This window comes from Chanos chanos, chromosome 1 (genome assembly GCF_902362185.1).
Source record: "Chanos chanos chromosome 1, fChaCha1.1, whole genome shotgun sequence".
NCBI classification, from domain to species: domain Eukaryota; kingdom Metazoa; phylum Chordata; class Actinopteri; order Gonorynchiformes; family Chanidae; genus Chanos; species Chanos chanos.
The window spans coordinates 1,819,041-1,839,040 of record NC_044495.1 but is presented as its reverse complement, the minus strand read 5'-3'; the positions used below and the strand labels follow the sequence as shown (position 1 = coordinate 1,839,040).

General features: G+C 43.5%; 2 protein-coding genes across 4 annotated transcripts in view; both read left to right on the top strand.

The window, feature by feature from the left end:
- The window catches only part of msi1a (musashi RNA binding protein 1a), a 20,741-nt gene extending 7,583 nt beyond the window's left edge, over positions 1–13,158 (top strand). The window contains exons 5-14 of one of the 3 annotated variants that reach the window (XM_030775687.1): positions 1,705–1,746; positions 2,248–2,340; positions 6,388–6,436; positions 7,184–7,266; positions 7,434–7,551; positions 9,117–9,197; positions 10,507–10,563; positions 11,956–12,021; positions 12,735–12,889; positions 13,094–13,158. In XM_030775687.1, coding sequence (XP_030631547.1) covers positions 1,705–1,746; positions 2,248–2,340; positions 6,388–6,436; positions 7,184–7,266; positions 7,434–7,551; positions 9,117–9,197; positions 10,507–10,563; positions 11,956–12,021; positions 12,735–12,889; positions 13,094–13,135 — 786 coding nt within the window. In that variant the 3' untranslated portion in view covers positions 13,136–13,158. Of the gene's footprint in view, positions 1–1,704; positions 1,747–2,247; positions 2,341–6,387; positions 6,437–7,183; positions 7,267–7,433; positions 7,552–9,116; positions 9,198–10,506; positions 10,564–11,955; positions 12,058–12,731; positions 12,890–13,093 lie in introns of all 3 variants that reach the window. The other 2 variants (XM_030775679.1, XM_030775696.1) reach the window with 2 other exon arrangements.
- Positions 13,159–17,422: 4,264 nt separating this feature from the next.
- The window catches only part of LOC115818937 (transmembrane protein 233), a 5,265-nt gene continuing 2,687 nt past the window's right edge, over positions 17,423–20,000 (top strand). The window contains exon 1 of the mRNA XM_030782448.1: positions 17,423–17,590. Coding sequence (XP_030638308.1) covers positions 17,423–17,590 — 168 coding nt within the window. The remainder of the gene's footprint in view (positions 17,591–20,000) is intronic.

Genomic DNA, 20,000 nt, shown 5'->3' with positions numbered 1-20,000 from the left:
TGGGCAGAGACGAATCTGGTCACAGAGGGCACAGTAGCCAGATGCCCCCACCCCAAAAAAAAGATATCAGTACCCTGATGCATGACCCCCCCTAGAAGATGTCAGTGAGATATTTCGGGGGAGGTCTTAATATGTCCCAAAGTAAGCATCAAATTGTGTTTCTGTTAATACACTATCTGAGATTTATTTACTGTCAAAACACTGGTTTGTGCTTCCATTTACCCAATATACGCTATTAGAAAAAAACAACTCAAGTGTCTTTGTTCAAAATAATTTTGAAAGCTTTTCCATTTTAGTGCTTTGATTGGTTTTATTTCATGTGTAATAATTTACCGTGATTAAAAAAAAAAAAGGTTTGTTTCCCTGTATTATGAGGTATAATATGTGTTCCAATCATTGTCATAACCAAACACACTGATCTCTTAATATGAAGGAGAAACGAGGACTGATTTACTGTGAATTAACTATTTTAGTGGAGTTACAAACTGGAGTTACAAATTACCACAGAGAATTCTAATGCAAACTCCAGACACTTTCAAAAAGGATTCATGAAAATGGAGTATAGTGTCATAACTATCTTTATGAAGTAATACTTATATTATTTACTATTATACAGTGTGTGTGTGCACATAAATTGAGAATAATAGGTTTTGCTTTCAAGTGGATGAAGGGTTTGTTTCCTTTTCTCTTTCATTTTTCATGACTGGGTTGTGACCATGCTATGGGCAGAGAGGCAGGTCGGACATCTTGAGGTTTTCCTTTTTGTTGTTGCTTTTTTTTTTTTGTTTTTTTTTGTGCATTTTCCTGGCACAAAAGCCTGCTCTACAAGTCAGGTGGAACTGACAGAAACAACACACACACACACACGCACACGCGCACTGACTACCTCTGTTACATTTTAATGCTGTCTGTGTCTATGACAAGTGGAGAAGAATACCCAGAAAAAGCACCGTGTTTGTCTAGAGGCAGTGTTTTTGTTTGTTGTTTAGATTTTCTTGTGCGTTTCCCGTTCTTTTTCCTTTTCTCGTTCTGTGGGGGCAGACAGATGAAGTTGGTTTTGCCCCCCCCCCCCCCCCCCCCCTCTTCTCTTGGCACATTCAGTGATGGAGCCATTTTCCCTGTGACTGGAGGAGTCACATGATTCCTTACAGACTTCGGAATTCTGGATAATTCCTAAGTGAATATTTCTGAGGATTTGTCCAGTTGGAAAATGTTTTATTTAGTACAACTCACATTTTCAACATGAGAATTTGTATTGATTTACTGAGGTTTGATGTCTTAATATTAATTGTTACCAGATTGAATTTAATCCATATTTTTAATGAAGAAAACTCATTGTATTGGGAATTTGTAATCTTAAATTGGTAATGATTACACTCTAAGTGAATATTAGAATCAGAGTAGTATCTGGTGCTGTGTTGTTTTTTCTTTTAAAGAAAAAACAATACCTGACCCTCCGCCCCCCCCTTCAGATCACACACACACACACACACACGCAGCCAGAACCCCTGTCATATTAAGTGTGAGCTGTATGCACTTGTAAGAATCTGAAGACTAACCTAGAATCTGGAGACTAGACTAAAACTCTTTTGCTAGCGTTAGTTGGTGATCTTCAAACCTATGCCAATTTCCCTCTTTTATCTTCTCTAATTCTCTACCCTCTCTCTCTCTCTCTCCCTCTCTCTCTCTCCCTCTCTCGGCCAGATTGACCCAAAAGTGGCGTTCCCACGGAGAGCTCAGCCTAAGGTGAGTGGCATCTCTGTCGGGGTTAAGTCCTCAGGCCAACCTGACGTCACACCTGTCATTTCTTATCAAGCACGTTCGGATTACTCATGCTTATGTCACACACACACACACATGCACACACACACACACACACACACACACACAGAGAAGACCTCCTTCTCTTAAGTACTAGTGAGGTAACCCCTCAACCCATAATGTGGGTAGGAATGACCTGGCCTTTCCTGAGACACACATACACACACACACGCACACTCACACACACACCCGCAAACACACACATGCACACACACACATACACACGCACAGACGTACATTAGCATGGCTCTACCATTGCAGTACTGACAAGAATAATTTAAATGCAAAAGATATGTCCCACATGGTCAGTGCATTTTATGCTAACACACCACTGCTAGAAGCGACCTAATGCTCAATCCCCAACCCTCGTCCTGTTATAAAACATGTCTGATTCATGTAAACACTTTTCTTTTCTTGTGTTTTTAGTTGGTGACCAGAACAAAGAAGATCTTTGTTGGAGGTCTGTCAGTAAACACCACGATTGAAGACGTGAAAGAATATTTTGACCAGTTTGGAAAGGTAAACAGATTTTTACTGTCTGTGACGGCTGCTTCTGAAGGGCTTTCTTCCCCCACTTTAAACAGAGCAAAACGGTATTGTTCATTTTAAAAAGGCTCATAATTTGAACAAAATGGAGGACGTTTGTGAAAAGTGTGAGCGGTGTTGTCGTAATGTAACTGACCTCGCCTTTCACGTCTAAGAAAGAAACAGACAGGTCATGAGCGGAGGGAGTTAGGGAGGGGGTGTTTTTTGAGGGGGGGGGGTGGAAAGGGGGAAGGAGGATGTGGACAAGAGAGAGAGAATGAAGAAGACACTGACCGGTGGAGGGAGAGTAGTTCTAAAGCGTCGATGATCAGGACAAAATGGAGGGATGGAGAGACAGGTGCAAGGTGAAGAAAGTGGATGACAAGTTGTTGTCCTGGGTAAGAAAAGGAACAGAGAGAGAAAGAGAGATCTCCACGGCTCAATCCCTCAAAGGAATACATAATGATGGAGAGAAAGAAAAAGAAAAGTTTGATGGAGAGAGAGAGAGAGAGAGAGCAAGTGGTGGTGAGTAGGGGGTGGGGTCTCAGAATCTTAACTAAGCTGATGGAACAGCTGCTGTTCCTGCTCTCCACACTCTCACCCCTGCCCCACTCCAGCACGTTACCACGGTGACCTGCTTCACCATTGTCCCAGTGTAATTCAGCAGGGTCTGTGTGTGTGTGTGTGTGTGTGTGTGTGTGTGTGTGGCTTGTCGCCAGTGTAATAATAATACAGATGGGCTAACGATCAATGGTCAGTGCAGGCACACACACACACACACACACAGACTAGTTGAGCTGTTAACTCTTAAGTTGTTTGAAAAGGAGGATTTATCCCAAAGAAAGGTGAAGAGTGGACAGAACAGTGAGAAACCTGTGAACGCTGTGTTCTCTTGCCCTTAAAACTGAAAAACAAAAAAACAAAAATACCCAGGGAGAGTGGTGGATATGGAAGACTCTAACCGTAAAAAGAAAACAAAGGGGAAAAAAAAGAATAAAGAGCTTCATGAGAGAGAGAAAAATGGAGCTGTCTGGTGTTCGACACAAATAAACATTAGTTGGGAAGATATAGTAAATAAACAAAAAAGATTAAAGGCTGACTCCCCTCACATCTCGTCTGAATGTTCCACTGGACTAACCATCAAAACAGTCTTCACAGACAGTGGACCATACACACTCTTTGTCTGGTGGGTTTTTTTTTTTTTTATGAGGGTTTCTGACAGGCTGACTTTGACTGGACAGGTCACCGTTAAGAGGCCTGTCAACACGGTGCGTCTGCCCAGTACCCGTGCAGGAAAACTCTTAGCTCACTATTGTCCTGGTCTGAAGAAAAACAATCCAAAATGGCTAGAATACCATCAGCCCTGACAGGGGCAAAGTGCAGGGTCGACCAGCAACTCCTCCTTTCAACAATGGATTGAGAGAGAGAGAGAGAGAGAGAGAGAGAGAGAGTAGGGAAAGGCCAGACTGGAAAAGTTGGTTTCCAGTCATCCATAAGAACTGTCGATTAGAGAGCTTCACTGGACCCTTTGTGTGTTGTCCCGTTTGGAAAGAGGGAGGGACACAGATATGAGAGTAAGTGAGAGGGAGAGAGAGAGAGATGGAAAGTTTGAAAAAGGAGTGTGACGGGATGAATACTGTGATAATTGCGTTGATAACGGTTCTCCACTGATAATATCTCGGCTCCGTCCTGATAAAAACATTAAAAAGTAATCGACTGACTGTAAGCATTTGGACATAATTGTCGGTTTTATTCGACCGTTGTACACATAGGGACAGTATGGATGTAGAATTGAAAACTACTTCGTACGTTTTAACATTACATTTTGCACGCTCTGCTGATTTTTGTCACCTAATTGTGTTTGACATGTAACACAGCGCGATAGCTAAATTCACAGTGGTATTTCGATGTGTCAGTTTAAAGACTGAGACCAGTGTCTTAGTGACTAGTGACATTTCCACAGAATAGTATGCTTACGCTGATTCATAACTGTGTTTACATGTGAAGTTATTTTTGACGCTAGCTTGTTGCTGCTGTGTACTTAACAACAATTAACTGACATTTAGCTACGTTAACCTATTCTGACGTTTCCATATATATACTCTAATATAATCTATAGATACAGTCTTGTTCTTGATAAAGCAACACATTTACACAGGTCCTGTTCGCGTTACGTTAATGCTACCATACCCCCCTGTTTCTATTAATGCAGTGATAATGCTAACAACACGACCTTCTAGCGCAGCTGTTCTGACGGCTATCTTGTCTCTGACTTTGCTGTGTCATTCAGTTTGGAAAAGCGAAGGGTAGGGAGAAGAGAATAAAACTGAATGAAGGGCATAAGGGAGGGAGTGCAGCAGTGGAAGGGAGAGAGAAGGGGGTGTTATGTTTAAATGTCAGAGTTTGAGACGGCAGTGGATCAGAGCACGTCGAGAGTGACGGGTCTCTGACCTTTCACATGGTCATTTAACCAGGTGGCAAAGAAAACGTCCAGCCGTCTCAGACTGACCTTCTGGGCTATAAAACACCAGCCAAGAAAGAGGGAGATAAAACTACACGCAGTCATCTTCGAGAAAAAATTTGATATTGTTTACAGTCATTGCCAACGTGAGTTAGAATATCGAAATGCATTCAGTTCAAACACGCTTCATTTTCTGTGCAGAGTTCGTTGCCTTAAACGGGCAGTGGTCGGCTGTAATTCCAGCAGTTAGCGAATGATGAGAGAGATGATTCTCCAGTATTGACACTGTTCTGCAGTGTTCAGTGAAATAAGAAGTCTAATATGTTCAGATGTCATTCAGGCCGCTAACTGGTAGCTATGACTGTAAATCCAGTCCTTCCAGTGGGAAGGGAGGGCTTATGGTGGAAATGTTCTTACAGTGGAGAGAGAGAGAGAGGACAGGATGAATAGGGCATGGGTGCAGAGAGAGGGGGAAAGAGAGGGAGAGAGAGTGAGAAGGAAGAAAAGCTTAGGGACAGGAAGAGTGAGAGGAGTGCGTGTTGACAAATCCACCCCCTCCCCCCATCACTCCATGTCCCTCATTTCTCTCTCTCTCTGTCTCTCTCTCTCTCTCTGACACTCTGTCCACGCTGCTTGTTCTCCACACCTATGGAAATCTCTGCTCCCTCTTTCCATGAAAATGAATCTCTCCCCCTCTCTCTCTCTCTCTCTCTCTCTCTCTCTCTCTCTCTCTCTCTCTCTCTCTCTCTCTCCCTCCCTTTCTCTCTCTCTCTCTTTCTCTCTCCCTCTTTCTCTCTCTCTCCTTCTATTCAAGTTTATTTTTTCACTTGCTTTTTTCACACTCCTCATCTCTCTCATTCCCTCCCTCTGTAGCACACTCACAGTCCTCTGCTCTATTCACTGAGCTGGGGGGAGGGGGGGGGGTACATTCTTCTAATTGAAATTCTTTACAAGGTCTCTATGGAAATAGTAAAGTTTGTAGAGAGGGGAAGAGGAGAAAAGGGGGGGGGGGGTGAACGGGACACAGAGTTAGTGAAAAGAGACAGGGGCTATCACCCCTTTTCCCAAACGCTCTGTAAGAGACATTCAACACTGTTTAACTTCCCACAGAAAAGATGGCCTGTTTCCATTTTTTCCCCCCTTTCTCCAGTTCTCTGGTTTCACTCTCATCCCCATCTCTCTCCCTCTCTCTCTCTCTCTTTCTCTCTCTCTCTCTCTCTCTCTCTCTCTCTTTCTCTCTCTCACTCACTCATTCACTTACTCTCTGTCTCTCATCTCCTCTGTCCTCTGCCTTCTCTCTCCCCTTCTCTTTTGTCACCTGTCTCACCCCCTCCTCTGGTCCCGTCGCCCCCTCCCCTGGTCCCCACTCTCTCTCTCTCTCTCTCTCTCTCTCTCTCTCTCTCTCTCTCTCTCTCTCTCTCCCCCCCCCCCCCATCTGTTGGCCCTGTCTCCTGCTCTGAGGGAGGACAATAGGACTTCATGCTGTGTGATAGTGTGGTGTGTCTCAGCTCATCCCCCTCTCTCTCTCTCCCTCTCTCTCTCTCCTTCTTCTTCTTTCTCTCTCTCTGTTTCTTTTGCAGGTTGATGATGCCATGCTCATGTTTGACAAAACCACCAACAGACACAGAGGTGAGACCACATGACCACATGCTAGTGAACATCCACAAACACACCTGACAAACCAGCGTGTTTGACCAGGGCTTGTGTATGTGTGTGTATTTTATTTTTCACTGATCATGGGTCGGCCTCCAGTCCTGTTTTACTTGGTCTTTATATGGGCAGCCCTGTTGGTTCAGTTGAGGCAGGGTTCAGACATTTGCCTCTCTGGTGAGCTGGTTCACTGGGTCTTGGGTTAAACCCTCTTTAAAATCCTCCAAGACAACATCTCCTTGGCAGCCTGACTGAATCCACTTTGGGTTACCAGAAAGAGAAAGAGAGAGAGAGAGATAAAGTGTGTGGCCCAACCTTTGCTTAAAGAGATTGTGAAGATTATGGGTTTGGACTAAAGGAGAGGTGACAGCTGATCAGGCAGGGATAAGGGAAAAAGGGGCGGGGCTTTGGAGCAGGTAAGCTCTGAACAGGTGAAAGGGAGTTACTGAGGTAGGGTGGGGTCGCCTAGCAACAGATGAAGTGAGGTGAGAGAGAGCAACAGCTACCACAAAATGAGGTGAAGTGACAGAGAGAGAGAGAGAGAGAGAAGGTAAATGGTTTCCATATCTCCAGTATGCCAGTAAATAAATGCGACATGTCTGAGTCGTAATTTAACAAAGTCCTTTGTTTGTTATGCTGCTCTTCTTTGTATTTATGTATCTCTGCGTTCGTTTGCATCTCTACCGTACCAGGTATGCTCATGTGTTTTTGGAATCTGCTCTTTAGGCTTCGGTTTTGTGACCTTTGAGAATGAAGACGTGGTGGAGAAGGTGTGTGAAATCCATTTCCACGAGATCAACAACAAAATGGTGAGTTTTGCGGACCAGGCGAACCTTGTTTGCATGTTACCATAGTGACAGCCAGTGCCTGTCAATATGAATGTGACAGGAACCCTGTGGGAATATGGGCGTTTGAGGGTTTTTTTTTTTTATTGCTGAGAAACTTTAAAGATGGTTTTGTTTTCTGTCTTGTGAAGGTGGAATGTAAGAAAGCCCAGCCAAAGGAAGTGATGTCACCGACCGGCTCGGCCAGAGGGCGTTCCCGGGTCATGCCTTACGGAATGGATGCGTTCATGTTGGGAATCGGCATGCTGGGTAAGGGAGGGAACGTCAAAGGAACGTCAGGAACGACCCACAGACACAGAGAACAAATACACACAACCCGCATCACCACAAACAACACTTTGTCACAGCCGTCTCCCACAAAACCCGTACGACTGCCCGGACAGCGTGGACTTATCCGTAGCCTGCCCGAACGAGAGGGGAGTCATTCTAGAGAGGAACTGAGAGTCAGTGCTTATAGAAAAACAGCTCAGAGAGTATAGTTATTCAGTTTATTTCATTTTAATTCAAGTTTATACTTGAAATGAACATGAAATGAGATGCTTATCTTGCTGGCTCTCATAGACATGATAATATGATCATATAATAGATTAATGAGAGAATGTAACAGAGACGCTGGACAGGCAGTACAGAATGACTATAAAACAAACAAACAAAAATATATCTATAGTGCAAACACCGCACAGCGAAGTCCAGACCAGTGTGATTGTGATTGGCCTGCTGGAGAGGAAGACCAAATGCAGGTTTAGTCATCAGGCTTTGAAGAACAACCTGACACGTTTAATAATCATGACTGTGAAGAAAAGCGTCTCTTACACACAGACGCACACATGCAAATCAGATTGCTTCCTCAAAGAAAAGTCTTAAGTGTGTTCGTCCTTTCGAAAACGTCATAGACTGCGGATGACTTAGGTCTCTTCAGTCAGTCGCCGGTTGGCTTCGAGTAAACACGTTGACAAAAGCGATTATTGTCCAGAAACAAGGCAACAATCAAAGTTTCAATCTAAACCTGTAGAAGCTCTCCAGTTCTCTCTCACGGGTCTGATCCTTTATCGACCCAGTACTGAAACACAGCTCAGCAGAACAAGAGCACTCCCTGCATTCAGTGACAATCCTGCTCCCCCTAGTGGAGATGAAAGGGAACAGTCTTTCATTTGAGTTGCCAGACACTATGCTACTGTGAAGAGGCATTGTAAACTTTTTAAATGGGGTTTTATAGGAAATACTGGTCTCTGTGTGTGCGTGTGTGTAACTCAAGCACATGGTTTCTGATTGGAAAAACTTGTTAGACAGTATGAAGAGACCACGTGGCAATAAATATCTGAAGTGTGTAAATGACTGGGCCAGGTCCTGATTCTCTTACATGACTCCTCTGCCTTGGGTTACTAAAGCTCCAACAGGAGCAAAACCAAGCAAACATTACATGAATGCCTTACTGAGTTCTCATCAAAACTGCCTTTTATCCTGCTAATAAAGAGAGCAATGTCACAAGGGGAAGGGGAGTACTGAGGAGGACTGGGACACAGCCGGGGACTTCAGCTGCCTCACATACTCTTAAACAAAAAACCAAAAAACACAGCCCTAACAAAACGAATGCACAAACAGTACAACCTCGAAACTGTCCCCTCTCCATCATTTTAAGATTTCTAGGATTTAGGATCTAGGTTTTTGTTGTGTCTGAAGAAGACGTCATTTGCTGGCAATGTAAACAACACTAAATGAAGCGTAACCCACAGATAATGTTCCGCTCTGTTCGTGTTAGGGTTTGTAACATGTCCGTGCAGGTGCGCGATCATTCGCCTCTTTCCTGTCCACAGGTTACCCAGGATTCCAGGCGACCACTTACGCCAGTCGTGGCTACACCGGGATCACGCCCGGTTACACCTACCAGTTCCCTGGTAAGTCCCGCCTCCTCACCGCACCCCAAACAGGGCTCCAGCTAACGATTTAGAGAAATGACAACATATCTTGCAGGGAGGGCGTGGCTTTACGGGCACCAGCTCGTGATTGGCTGTTGAGAATGAGAGGAGATACTGTAGTGAGACAAGTGATGGACCAAGCAGTGCAACCCAAACCTCTCCCAGTGTGGTGATGAGGAGGTCCTGAAGAAATGTGCTTTAGAAATGTCTGTAGGAAATCATTTTGACACAATATTTCAGCACAAGATGAATATCGGTAGCCTGTAGAATCCTCAGATTTGTCTTATGTAGAGGGCACTCACATTCAGGGTGAAACTTACGCTCCTTATAGCATAGAATCACCTAGTGTTTTCAAACACACACACACACACACAAACACACACAGAGCGAAGTCTACAGCTGCTTGTAGATTTCATGGAGTGATAACTTAGCCAGTGTGTCAGTGGGTTTGTTAGGCTTTGTAAAATAATTTTGGGAAGTGTCTTAAGAAAGACATTTTCTCTGGGGGTTTGACTCCCCGCCCCATCCTGTCTCCTCCCTCTAAGCGTGATCTGTAACTCCTGTAACCAGTTCCCTGTGGTGTTTTCACCCCCCTCTCCCCTCCCCCCTCCCTCTGTAGATCCACTGTCTGTGCTGTAAATGCTGCCTCCATCACTCGACTAATCTAACCAACCCCTCCCTGTTTTCTCTCCTTCTGCTTCTCCTTTGTGTCTGTCCTCCTGTGGGTCCCTTCCTCTTTCCTCCTCTCTCTTTTTCACTCTCTCTCTCTCTCTGCCTCTCTCTTTCTTTCTCTCTCTCTTTCTCTTTCTCTCTTTCTCCTGTCTGTCTCTTTTTTCTTTCCTTCTCATTCCTTCTTTCCCTGTCCTTCACCTGTGTAGCAGCTACTTCTTGCTGTAAGTTGCTTGCTAGTGTGTGTGTGTGTGTGTGTGTTTGTGCACGTGTATGACTGTATGTTTCAACTCAATCCTGCTTATAGATGATGTGTTTTAAAAGCGGCCATTCATGGTAGAAGTGTATGTGTGTGTGTGTATGTGTGTTCAACTAAATGTGTAGGTGTGCTTGCGTGTGCTGGTGTGTATGTGTGTGTGTGTGTGTGTGTGTGTGCGCGTGTGTGTATGTGTGTGTGTGTGTGTGTGCGTGCGTGTGTGTGTGCTGGTGTGTGTGCTGGTGTGCGTGTGTGTGTGTGTGCTGGTGTGTGTGAGAGAGAGAGTAAGTGTTTGTATGCTGTCCCTGGCTTTGCGAATGGTGTGTGTATTTACAAAACGCTCTTTTGACGTTTCTGTTCTAGAATTCCATTTAGAGAGGACTCCCCTTCTGACCACCTCCCATCCCCCTGAGATCACAGGTCAGTTTCTCTTCTGAGGTTTACAAGCAGCTCTCTGTCTGAGGCCTGTGCCCTCGCTGTCGCCCCCTGCTGTTCAAACCTCGTCACTGTCCTGCTCACAAAGTCTGCATATGAAGCCAAACCTGACAAGTAGCTCAGCCAACTTACGCTATTACAACAGAGAGTGGTTCCTCACGCAAGTTTTTTAAATCTCTGTAAATAGATTACATAAGAACTAGTGGATTTACAAATGATAATAGAATTGAATTTTCTGTTAGTAAAAAAGGTTATATAAAGTACAGATCAGTTAAAATGGATCTTGTCCCACTTATTACACACTAATAAATCAGGAAATGGCAAGAATATGGTTCCAGTGTGTAGTATGTGAATCTGAACTGGGATTAAACAAACTGGGATTAAATTAAACAAACTGGGATTAAACACTGAAGTCTGAGCCTGAGTAGATGAGAATGTGAACACAGAATGCGCCTCTTAAATGTGAAGAGAGTTAAACAGAAACTGTGACATACAGTGAAATGTGAAGAGAGTTAAACAGAGACTGTGACATACAGTGAAATGTGAAGAGAGTTAAACAGAGACTGTGACCTACAGTGAAATATGAAGAGAATTAAACAGAGACTGTGACATACAGTGAAATGTGAAGAGAGTTAAACAGAGACTGTGACATACAGTGAAATGTGAAGAGAGTTAAACAGAGACTGTGACATACAGTGAAATGTGAAGAGAGTTAAACAGAGACTGTGACATACAGTGAAATGTGAAGAGAGTTAAACAGAGACTGTGACCTACAGTGAAATGTGAAGAGAATTAAACAGAGACTGTGACATAGAGTGAAATGTGAAGAGAATTAAACAGAGACTGTGACATACAGTGAAATGTGAAGAGAATTAAACAGAGACTGTGACATAGAGTGAAATGTGAAGAGAATTAAACAGAGACTGTGACATACAGTGAAATGTAAAGAGAATTAAACAGAGACTGTGACATACAGTGAGGGACATTGAGGGTAGAGTGGAGATTGGGGTTAGGGGGGGTCTGAAGTACTATTCCATTAGGGCTTTAGAATATACTGTTGTACTAAGATGTGCACAAACACACACATACACACACTTACAAAAGCTACCCCTCAAATCACTCCATCCATGTGGCTGTGAGGAGCTTTGCGAAGCGTCCAGGCTGGCCAGGGCTGGACGCTGGGAGACAGGAGGAGTCTGAGAGGATGAGGTCGTTTGATTTGTGCAGCTGAAGGGGGTTGACTGTTTGTTTTTTTTTTGTTTTTTTTTTCTGTGTGTGGTGTATGTGCATTGAAATTAAAGTTGCCTGTACCTGTGGGAATATCTGAATCTGTCCCGTCATCCCTCTCCCTCTCTCTCTCTCTCTCTCTCTCTCTAGCCATTCCACTGACGGCAGCCTACGGGCCCATGGCGGCGGCCGCGGCGGCAGCAGCAGTGGTCAGAGGTACAGGAAATGACACGCTGAAGCATGTGACATCACAATCTGAACTGTGTGTGTGTGACATCCCAGGGGAATCTGAGATGGGACTGACTTTGCCCCGTTCTGCTAACCCAGCGCTAACTGCAGCTAATGACACGCGTAACTGATTGTGTTGACCAGTCGGGGACATCAGCGATCACTAGATTAGCAGCTACTGCTGGGTTACAGCTGAAATGGGCTGTCTTGAGGCACACTGGATTACATGCTATCCATGTTTTCAGCTTCAGCATGGTTCTGTCCCCAAAATTTCAGATCATGCTTCAGTGATAACTGATGTTTTGAATGTCATGTTTTTTTTAATTATTCACATTTTCATGTCTGGTATCTGAAAACATGAGCTGTTTGATTCCATCTGTTCTGTGTGTGTTTGTGTCTCTGTGTGTGTTTGTGTCTCTGTGTGTTGACATCATGAACTGTTTGGTGGAGTGATTACAGATGTGTTTGTAAAGTCTTTCTGTTTCTCTCTCTCTCTCTCTTTCTCTCTCTCTCTCTCTCTCTCTCTTGCTCTCTCTCTCTCTCTTGCTCTCTCTCTCTCTCTCTCTTGCTCTCTCTCTTGCTCTCTCTCTCTCTCTCTCTCTCTCTCTCTCTCTCTCTCTCTCTCTTGCTCTCTCTCTCTCTCTTGCTCTCTCTCTCTCTCTCTCTTGCTCTCTCTCTCTCTCTCTCTCTCTCTCTCTCAGGCTCTACCCCTTCACGTACTGCTGGATTTCTGGGGACTAGCAGTCCTGGGCCAATGGCAGACCTGTATGCAGCAGCCAATCAGGATTCAGGAGTGAGCAGCTATATCAGTGCAGCTAGCCCCGCCCCCAGCACAGGGTTTGGACATGGACTAGGGGTAAGAAGATGCACCCTGTTTCTCTCTCTCACACACACAAGCACACACACACATGCACACACACTCACACACATACACACACACACACACAAGCACGCACACATATAGATATAGATTTATAGTCTTCATGACTTAAAACACATAACAAAACACCCATCTTTGGCTTCATATAATTGTCATAATTTTTCTGCCTCTTCTCCTCAGGGTCCATTGATTGCTACTGCCTTTACCAATGGCTACCACTGAGAGATGTCCAATCAACATTGAACGTAGGCGGAGTGATCCCTGCTAATAAGCCAACCAAACTGCTGTGTGCCCCATCCAGGCACGATCCGATTGGCTGCTGCAGGTCTCCCCTGACTCTACCCACCAACTGAAGATGTTTTCTGTCCTTCTGTCTTTATCTCTCTCTCTTTCTGTTTCTCTGTCATCTCCTGTTTCCTGTACTAACAGTGCTTCTCTCTCTCAGCTCATGTATTTTCTCATGTTGTCGTCTGTTACATAGCATTTCACAAGGATCCTGTGAATGCTCTTTCGCTAAGTGCTGTCTACCTGTCTCTCGGACAACACAAAAAAAAAAGGAAAAAAAAAGAAAAAGAAAAAAAAAAGATTTGACAAAAGAAGGATTTTTGATTGTATTAGAAGTTTTTTCTTTTTTTTTTTTGTTTTTTTTGCTTTTCATTTGAGGAGTTTAATTTAAATGCAACGTTTAACATTGTCTGGTTTTATATTTTGTGGAGGTTGTGCTTTATGACTGAAATCAAACCAAGCTGATATTGAAACTGCTCCTGAGGGGACAGAGAATGGAAGTAAGGGTGGGCTTCCAGCGCTGAAGCGTTTCACAGTGTTTGGGTCCCCTCTTCACCACAGGACTCTTTACGGAGTCAAACGAAAGACGAACAAATGCGTGGAAAAGAAATTCTTTTCTCACACACGAAACGAAACAAAACTAAAACAAAACAAATCAACAGCTAAAACACAGAACCCAGGAAACAATCCTAAATGTGTATTTTGGTCGTTTTTAAACCACATTTGTAAGATTCTTATTATTAGTGATAAGTTTGAGGAAGAGATGTTTCGAGATTTTTTTTTTTCTCTTCTGTAATTGGTTTAAAAAACATTTTGTTTCTTCTTGTATAGTACTGTACATACGACTGGGCTGAAGGGGCGGGGTGTGTTCGGGGCTGGGGGCGGGACACTTTACGGCGGCATTACGGACAGGGGTAGGGGGGCGGGACTTTTGGGGGGGGCGGTGGGGGGGCTCTTTTTTAATTGGCTGATGCCAGGCTGAGGACACATCTCCTCCACTGGCTGGTTTAGAAGAGCTTTTTAATTGGTTGACTGAAATACCGTGAACCGTGGCTAGTTTTAAGCCACGGCACCAGACGATGTTGAATTGGCTGGATAAAGTTTACCAAATAGGTATGTGTTTACGCAGTTTAAAACAAAAAGAAAAGAAGAGACATTTGGTCAGCATTTTTTATCGAGTTCTTGTTATGAATATAAACTGGAGTCTCGTTAGCTGTGGCTGCTTCAGTGAAAGCAGCGACAGGCTTTATAAACAGAAGACCAGTAACGGGCTTTATAAACGAATGCCCAGCGACAGACTTTATAAACGAAACACGCTTTTTTTACCAGTTCACTTGCTGTATTTCCTGGACTTACAGCTTGTGTCACCCCATCAAACTATTGTATCATTGAGGTTTTTTTAAAAGAAATAAAAAAACAGGAACAGGATTATTATGGGCTGTTTGAGCAGACCACGGTATTTGCACTCTTTTCTGTGTAGGGTTTTTAAGTCTCATTTTCCTCTGAAACTGAATTTTAACTGTTCTTGGGAAAAGGCCTAGATGAATCTGCACTTCGATAGGGTAACTTTTTTCATCATTCGTGAGGTTCAACTCTAAACTGATGGAATACAGAGGAATGACGTTTGGCTTTCGCTCCAGTTTGGAGTTTGTGACACGGTAAATTGAAACGCATATTAGATGCATGTGTATGATGAGGGACTGTGTGGTGTTACTCATTCAATACTTTAACGTTCCCTGAAGCACAGAGAAACTGTTTTGGGTTTTTTTTTGTGGAAGAGGAAACGTAATTTTGGGCTTACATTCATTTTTCAATGGACACATTGGGGTGGGGGGGGGGGTTGCTTTTTTTCTTTATTGGGGGAAAAATTATATATTTTTGCGCGATTTTCTTTTATTGTAAAGTTCTTTGTCTTTTTTTTGGTTGTTTGTTTGTTTGTTTGTTGTTTATGGTACTTACCATCATGTGAAGAAAATGAAGGACATAGTAACAAAGCGATGGATTTGGAGAGCGCCGTTGTATCCATGTTCTGACCTGTCCTTTCTCTTCTCTCTCTTTTCGTTCTCAATGTGTGTTTGTATGTATGCTGAAGGAGCGCACATGTATCTTTTTGGTTAGTGTGTGTGTGTGTGTGCGTGCGCGCGTGTGTGCAGACAAAGGCTGAAGTATGAACTCTCACAATGGTAGTTTACATTTCACATTTTAACCGCCACCTTGGTACTGAAAACATTGTTCCTGTCAGTTCAGCAGACGGGTATTCCAGTTTGTCCGTGGCATTTTTGGAAAAATCTGCAGTCTGGGAAGAACACAAGCGATTGTAGACTGTTCCGTGTTCCACTCTAGAGAGACTAGCCATGAACTCTGTTATGTCTCTCAGTTTTGGTCCTAATCATAATGATATCTAAAAGACAGTCTTCCAATTAAACACACACATGCACATAGATACACGCGCACACACACACACGTAGACACACACACACACACACACGTAGACACACACACACAGACACACACACACTCCACTGTTTTAACGGAACACTGAGAGTATCTTCTCTGACTGACAGGAGCAACCCCCATCAAACTACTGCTCGACAAACACTGTAACTATTTAACCAACAAAAAAAAAGCAATAAGTTATTTTTTATCTCAAGTAATAATGATTCTGCTGTGAGACGGCAGTGTAAAATATAACGGGCGATTACGTGGCATTAAGAATTATTTTCAGAAAGAAAAGAAACTATATTTTTCCTGACCCGTTTTAACCCCTCCTCAATAATGACTCAGCGAATTGTTTCTCTTTCTTTCTTTCTTTCTTTTTTTTTTTTTTTTTTTTTTTAACAATACACCTTTCTGGCTTGTGTTGATCATTTGTAAGGGTTTGGGGATGAGGGGGAGCTGTTAGGTCAGGGAGAAAACTGGAAAGGTTGAGTTTGTTGGATGAAACTGAAAAGGGAGGAGAGGGTGAGGTTTGGGTACCAGTGCGGTCTGTGATGATGCTGTAAGGAAATAATCTCATTTCACTCACCCCGGCAAACCCCACACTATGTATTTTTTTTGTTGTTAATTTTTTTTCTCCTCTGAATATTTTCAAATTTAAAATTCCTAATAAATTATTTGAAAACATTCCACTGATGCGTCTGTTTGTGACACTGTGTTCTGTGTAGAGATGGTGCAGTATTTTCTGGTAAAAGTGTGTTTTATATATTTGCTGCAGACTAAAGAACACAGTCTGGTCTCATTGTGTGGTGCGTTGTCTTAGCCCACACACAGATACACTCACACCTATACACACATATGCACACACAGGCACACACACGCAGATACACACACACATATATACATGCATGCACAGATACACACACATATATACACATATGCACAGGCAGACGCACTCACACACACACACACACATGTACATGCCTACACACAAACACACACAGATACACACACACCTAGACAAACATGCACACAAACACACATACGCACAGATACACACACACATACATACACGCATACAGAGGACACACATATACATATACACACATATGCACAGGCAGGCACACACACATGCACTCACAAACACCTTTCTGAGAACAGTCCCTGACGGTGTCTCACACAGTTCTGGATTATTCTTGGTCTGGTTTTTCAGGGTGCCTTATGGGTATCAGTGTGGAATAAGGAATGTATAGCAAATACACTCGAATGTGTGCGTGTTCTCAAAATCAGGAGAGGCCTCTAGCCACACACACACACCCTCCTGCATTCATGGGAAGGGGGAGGGACTGGTCACCTCACCAGTTCCCAATATACCCTTAGGACCCCCTCCCCCCCCCCCCCCCCCCTCGCCCTCCCTGTTGCCTGGGGGGCGTGTTGGGTATGATTTTTCACTCTCTCTCTGTGTTAATCAGGTCATCTCCAGACCTTGTTTACTGATCTCTTGGCCAGGGTCGCCTGCTCTGCCTCGTAGTTTCCCATCTGTACTTTTCCAGTTCCTCATCTCTCTCTCTCTCTCCTTCTCTGACCCTCAGTCAGTCTTCTCTGATCCTCAGTCAGTCTTCTCTGACCCTCAGTCAGTCTTCTCTGATCCTCAGTCAGTCTTCTCTGGCCTTCACTCTCTGTCTCGTGCTGCAGCGCTGCCTGATCTCCCAGGGTTTTTTCTTTTCTTTTCTTTTCTTTTCTTTTCTCCTGTTTGTTTTCATGTCCGGACTCACGGTACCTGAAGCCATGTACTCAGACATGAAGAGATCCCTACACGGGAGCGCCGATCTGGAGCACAGCTGGGACGCTGACGCCTCCCCGCCACCCCTCCAAAACTACCTGTGGCTCACCATCCTCACCTGCTTCTGCCCTGCCTACCCAGTCAACATCGTGGCTCTGGTCTTCTCTGTAATGGTGAGTGTGGAGTGGGAACAGTGGAGTGGGACCGGGCCCCAGATAAATGTGTACGAATTTTTATTTGACTGGTTCCCGTTTCTCCTCCTTTCTTATTGACTCATGGGAACCGAGTAAGAACTTTAGTCTGGAGAGAGCCTCCTTACCAAGTCTGTACCAGAGTTTCATGTAAACACTCCATTCAGTGATGAAGGACAAAGAGACAGAAAAGAAAATGAGGGACTGAAGAGTCTTAGAGGACAGTCACTGGAACTACTGAGATTTGCTTGATATGGCAGAGTAGAATTAGATATATAAGGATAGAATTAGATATATATGGGTTGAATTAGATATATGAAGATAGACTTAGATAGATAAGGATTGAATTAGATATATGAGAACAGAATTGGATATATAAGGATTGAGTTAGATATATGAAGATAGAATTTGATATATAAGGATTGAGTTAGATATATGAAGATAGAACTGGATTTATAACGATTGAGTTAGATATATGAGGATAGAATTTGATATATAACGATTGAGTTAGATATATGAGGATAGAATTGGATATATAAGGATTGAGTTAGATATAAGAAGATAGAATTAGATATATAAGGATTGAGTTAGATATATGAGGATAGAATTTGATATATAAGAATTGAGTTAGATATATGAGGATAGAATTGGATATATAAGGATTGAGTTATATATATGAGGATAGAATTGGATATATAAGGATTGAATTAGATATATGAGGACAGAATTCGATATATAAGGATTGAATTAGATATATAAGGGTTGAGTTAGATATATGAGGATAGAATTAGGATTTGCCCTCTTTTGTCTCAGATTTTAGCACCTAGATTTTAGCACACAGTGTCTTGGCGGCTGTGATGGGAACTTGAGTGACTAGCATGGCTTTGGTTTGTTTGGGAACCTGAGTGACTAGCATGGCTTTGGTTTGTTTGGGAACTTGAGTGACTAGCATGGCTTTGGTTTGTTTGGGAACTTTAGTGACTAGCATGGATTTGGTTTGTTTGGGAACCTGAGTGACTAGCATGGATTTGGTTTGTTACTGGTGCAGAGAGTGTGACTGCAGTTGTGATTCTCCTGTCAAAATGACTGCATGTCTGTGCAGTCTTGTTTTTTGCTGACGGCTGTGATTCACCGAGGCAATTAGGAAATGGTCATGATAACATGTACTGCCAGTCACTTGACGGGTCGAGATATCTCATTTCCTCTCTTGCTGAGAGTTTGAATTAGACATTGATCTTTCTAGCAGCTGTGACAGACTGACAGGCCTGGGATGTTCATTCTGAGTGTGACTTTATCTCCTATTGTCCTTACTTTGCAAACGTGAGGCTCTGCTTTGCTAGAGTTTTATTTTGGTATTTTGCGGAAGTCAGTGAGCGAGGGCAGAAAATCCATATGTTAAAACATACAGTGAACGTACAGCACCACGCTCGGTCTCGGTCGGCACCCTCAAATTTAGACCAAACATCAAAACAAACACCTCTGGAAAAGTGATCCGTCCAGCGTCGTCCGGCTGCATTCATGTCCCAGACCTGTGACAGCAGGACGAAACCGGAAATCCGAATTTTCCATGAGCTGTGACAGCAAAGCCTCTGAACCAGTCACTGTTTGAACTCTCTTGACCTACTGAATCAGCACGCTGAAACAAAAAAGGTTCTCTGTTAAAATAATTTAAAAAAAAAACAAAAAACTAGGTTGCCCGTGGCAACTGGGAAAAGCATGGAGAGCTTTTACTTAGAACTTAAGAACTTAAGCAGTCAACATGTTGAGATGCTGAGTTTTGTTAATGAAGAACACCACCCAACACCAAGTCGCCTTGTTCTGTTTCAAAGAAGACAGGGAACAGATGCATGAAGCACACTGAAAACATGTGGTTCCACTGAGACGGGTTACCTAATCTATTTCAGCGATAAACATCCCAGTCACTTAACGTCACGTATAAAAGCGGTGGACAGAGCAAGCCGACCTGTTATTTTGGCCGGAGGAAATGATCTATACATATGAAAAGCATGCTTGGCTGTATAGTGGTGTTAAGAATCTGCCAGCAGTCAAATGAGCTGTGAAAATCAGTCACGTGGTTAGATGAGTCATTTTTCATCCTGTTCCCAACACGAGGACGAGGGGATGTGTTGCAGATGTGAAAAGAAGCCGAGACCAAGGTGCTGGTTTCTTACAGAGAAGAGCCCTGACCGATGTGTTACGGTGTGGTGTGGATTAGCCTAGTGTGGTTCTGCTCCATTCACGCCTTTAGAGAATGAGGTAAACACCACTACACACAAAGCCGCCCTGAGCGATCAGCTTTGTGCTGTGGTGCTGAACCGTTTCTGATGGGAGTGGGTCTCCTCCAGAATGACCAAACCCCCATCCACAGGACACGCCTGGACACTGGATGGTT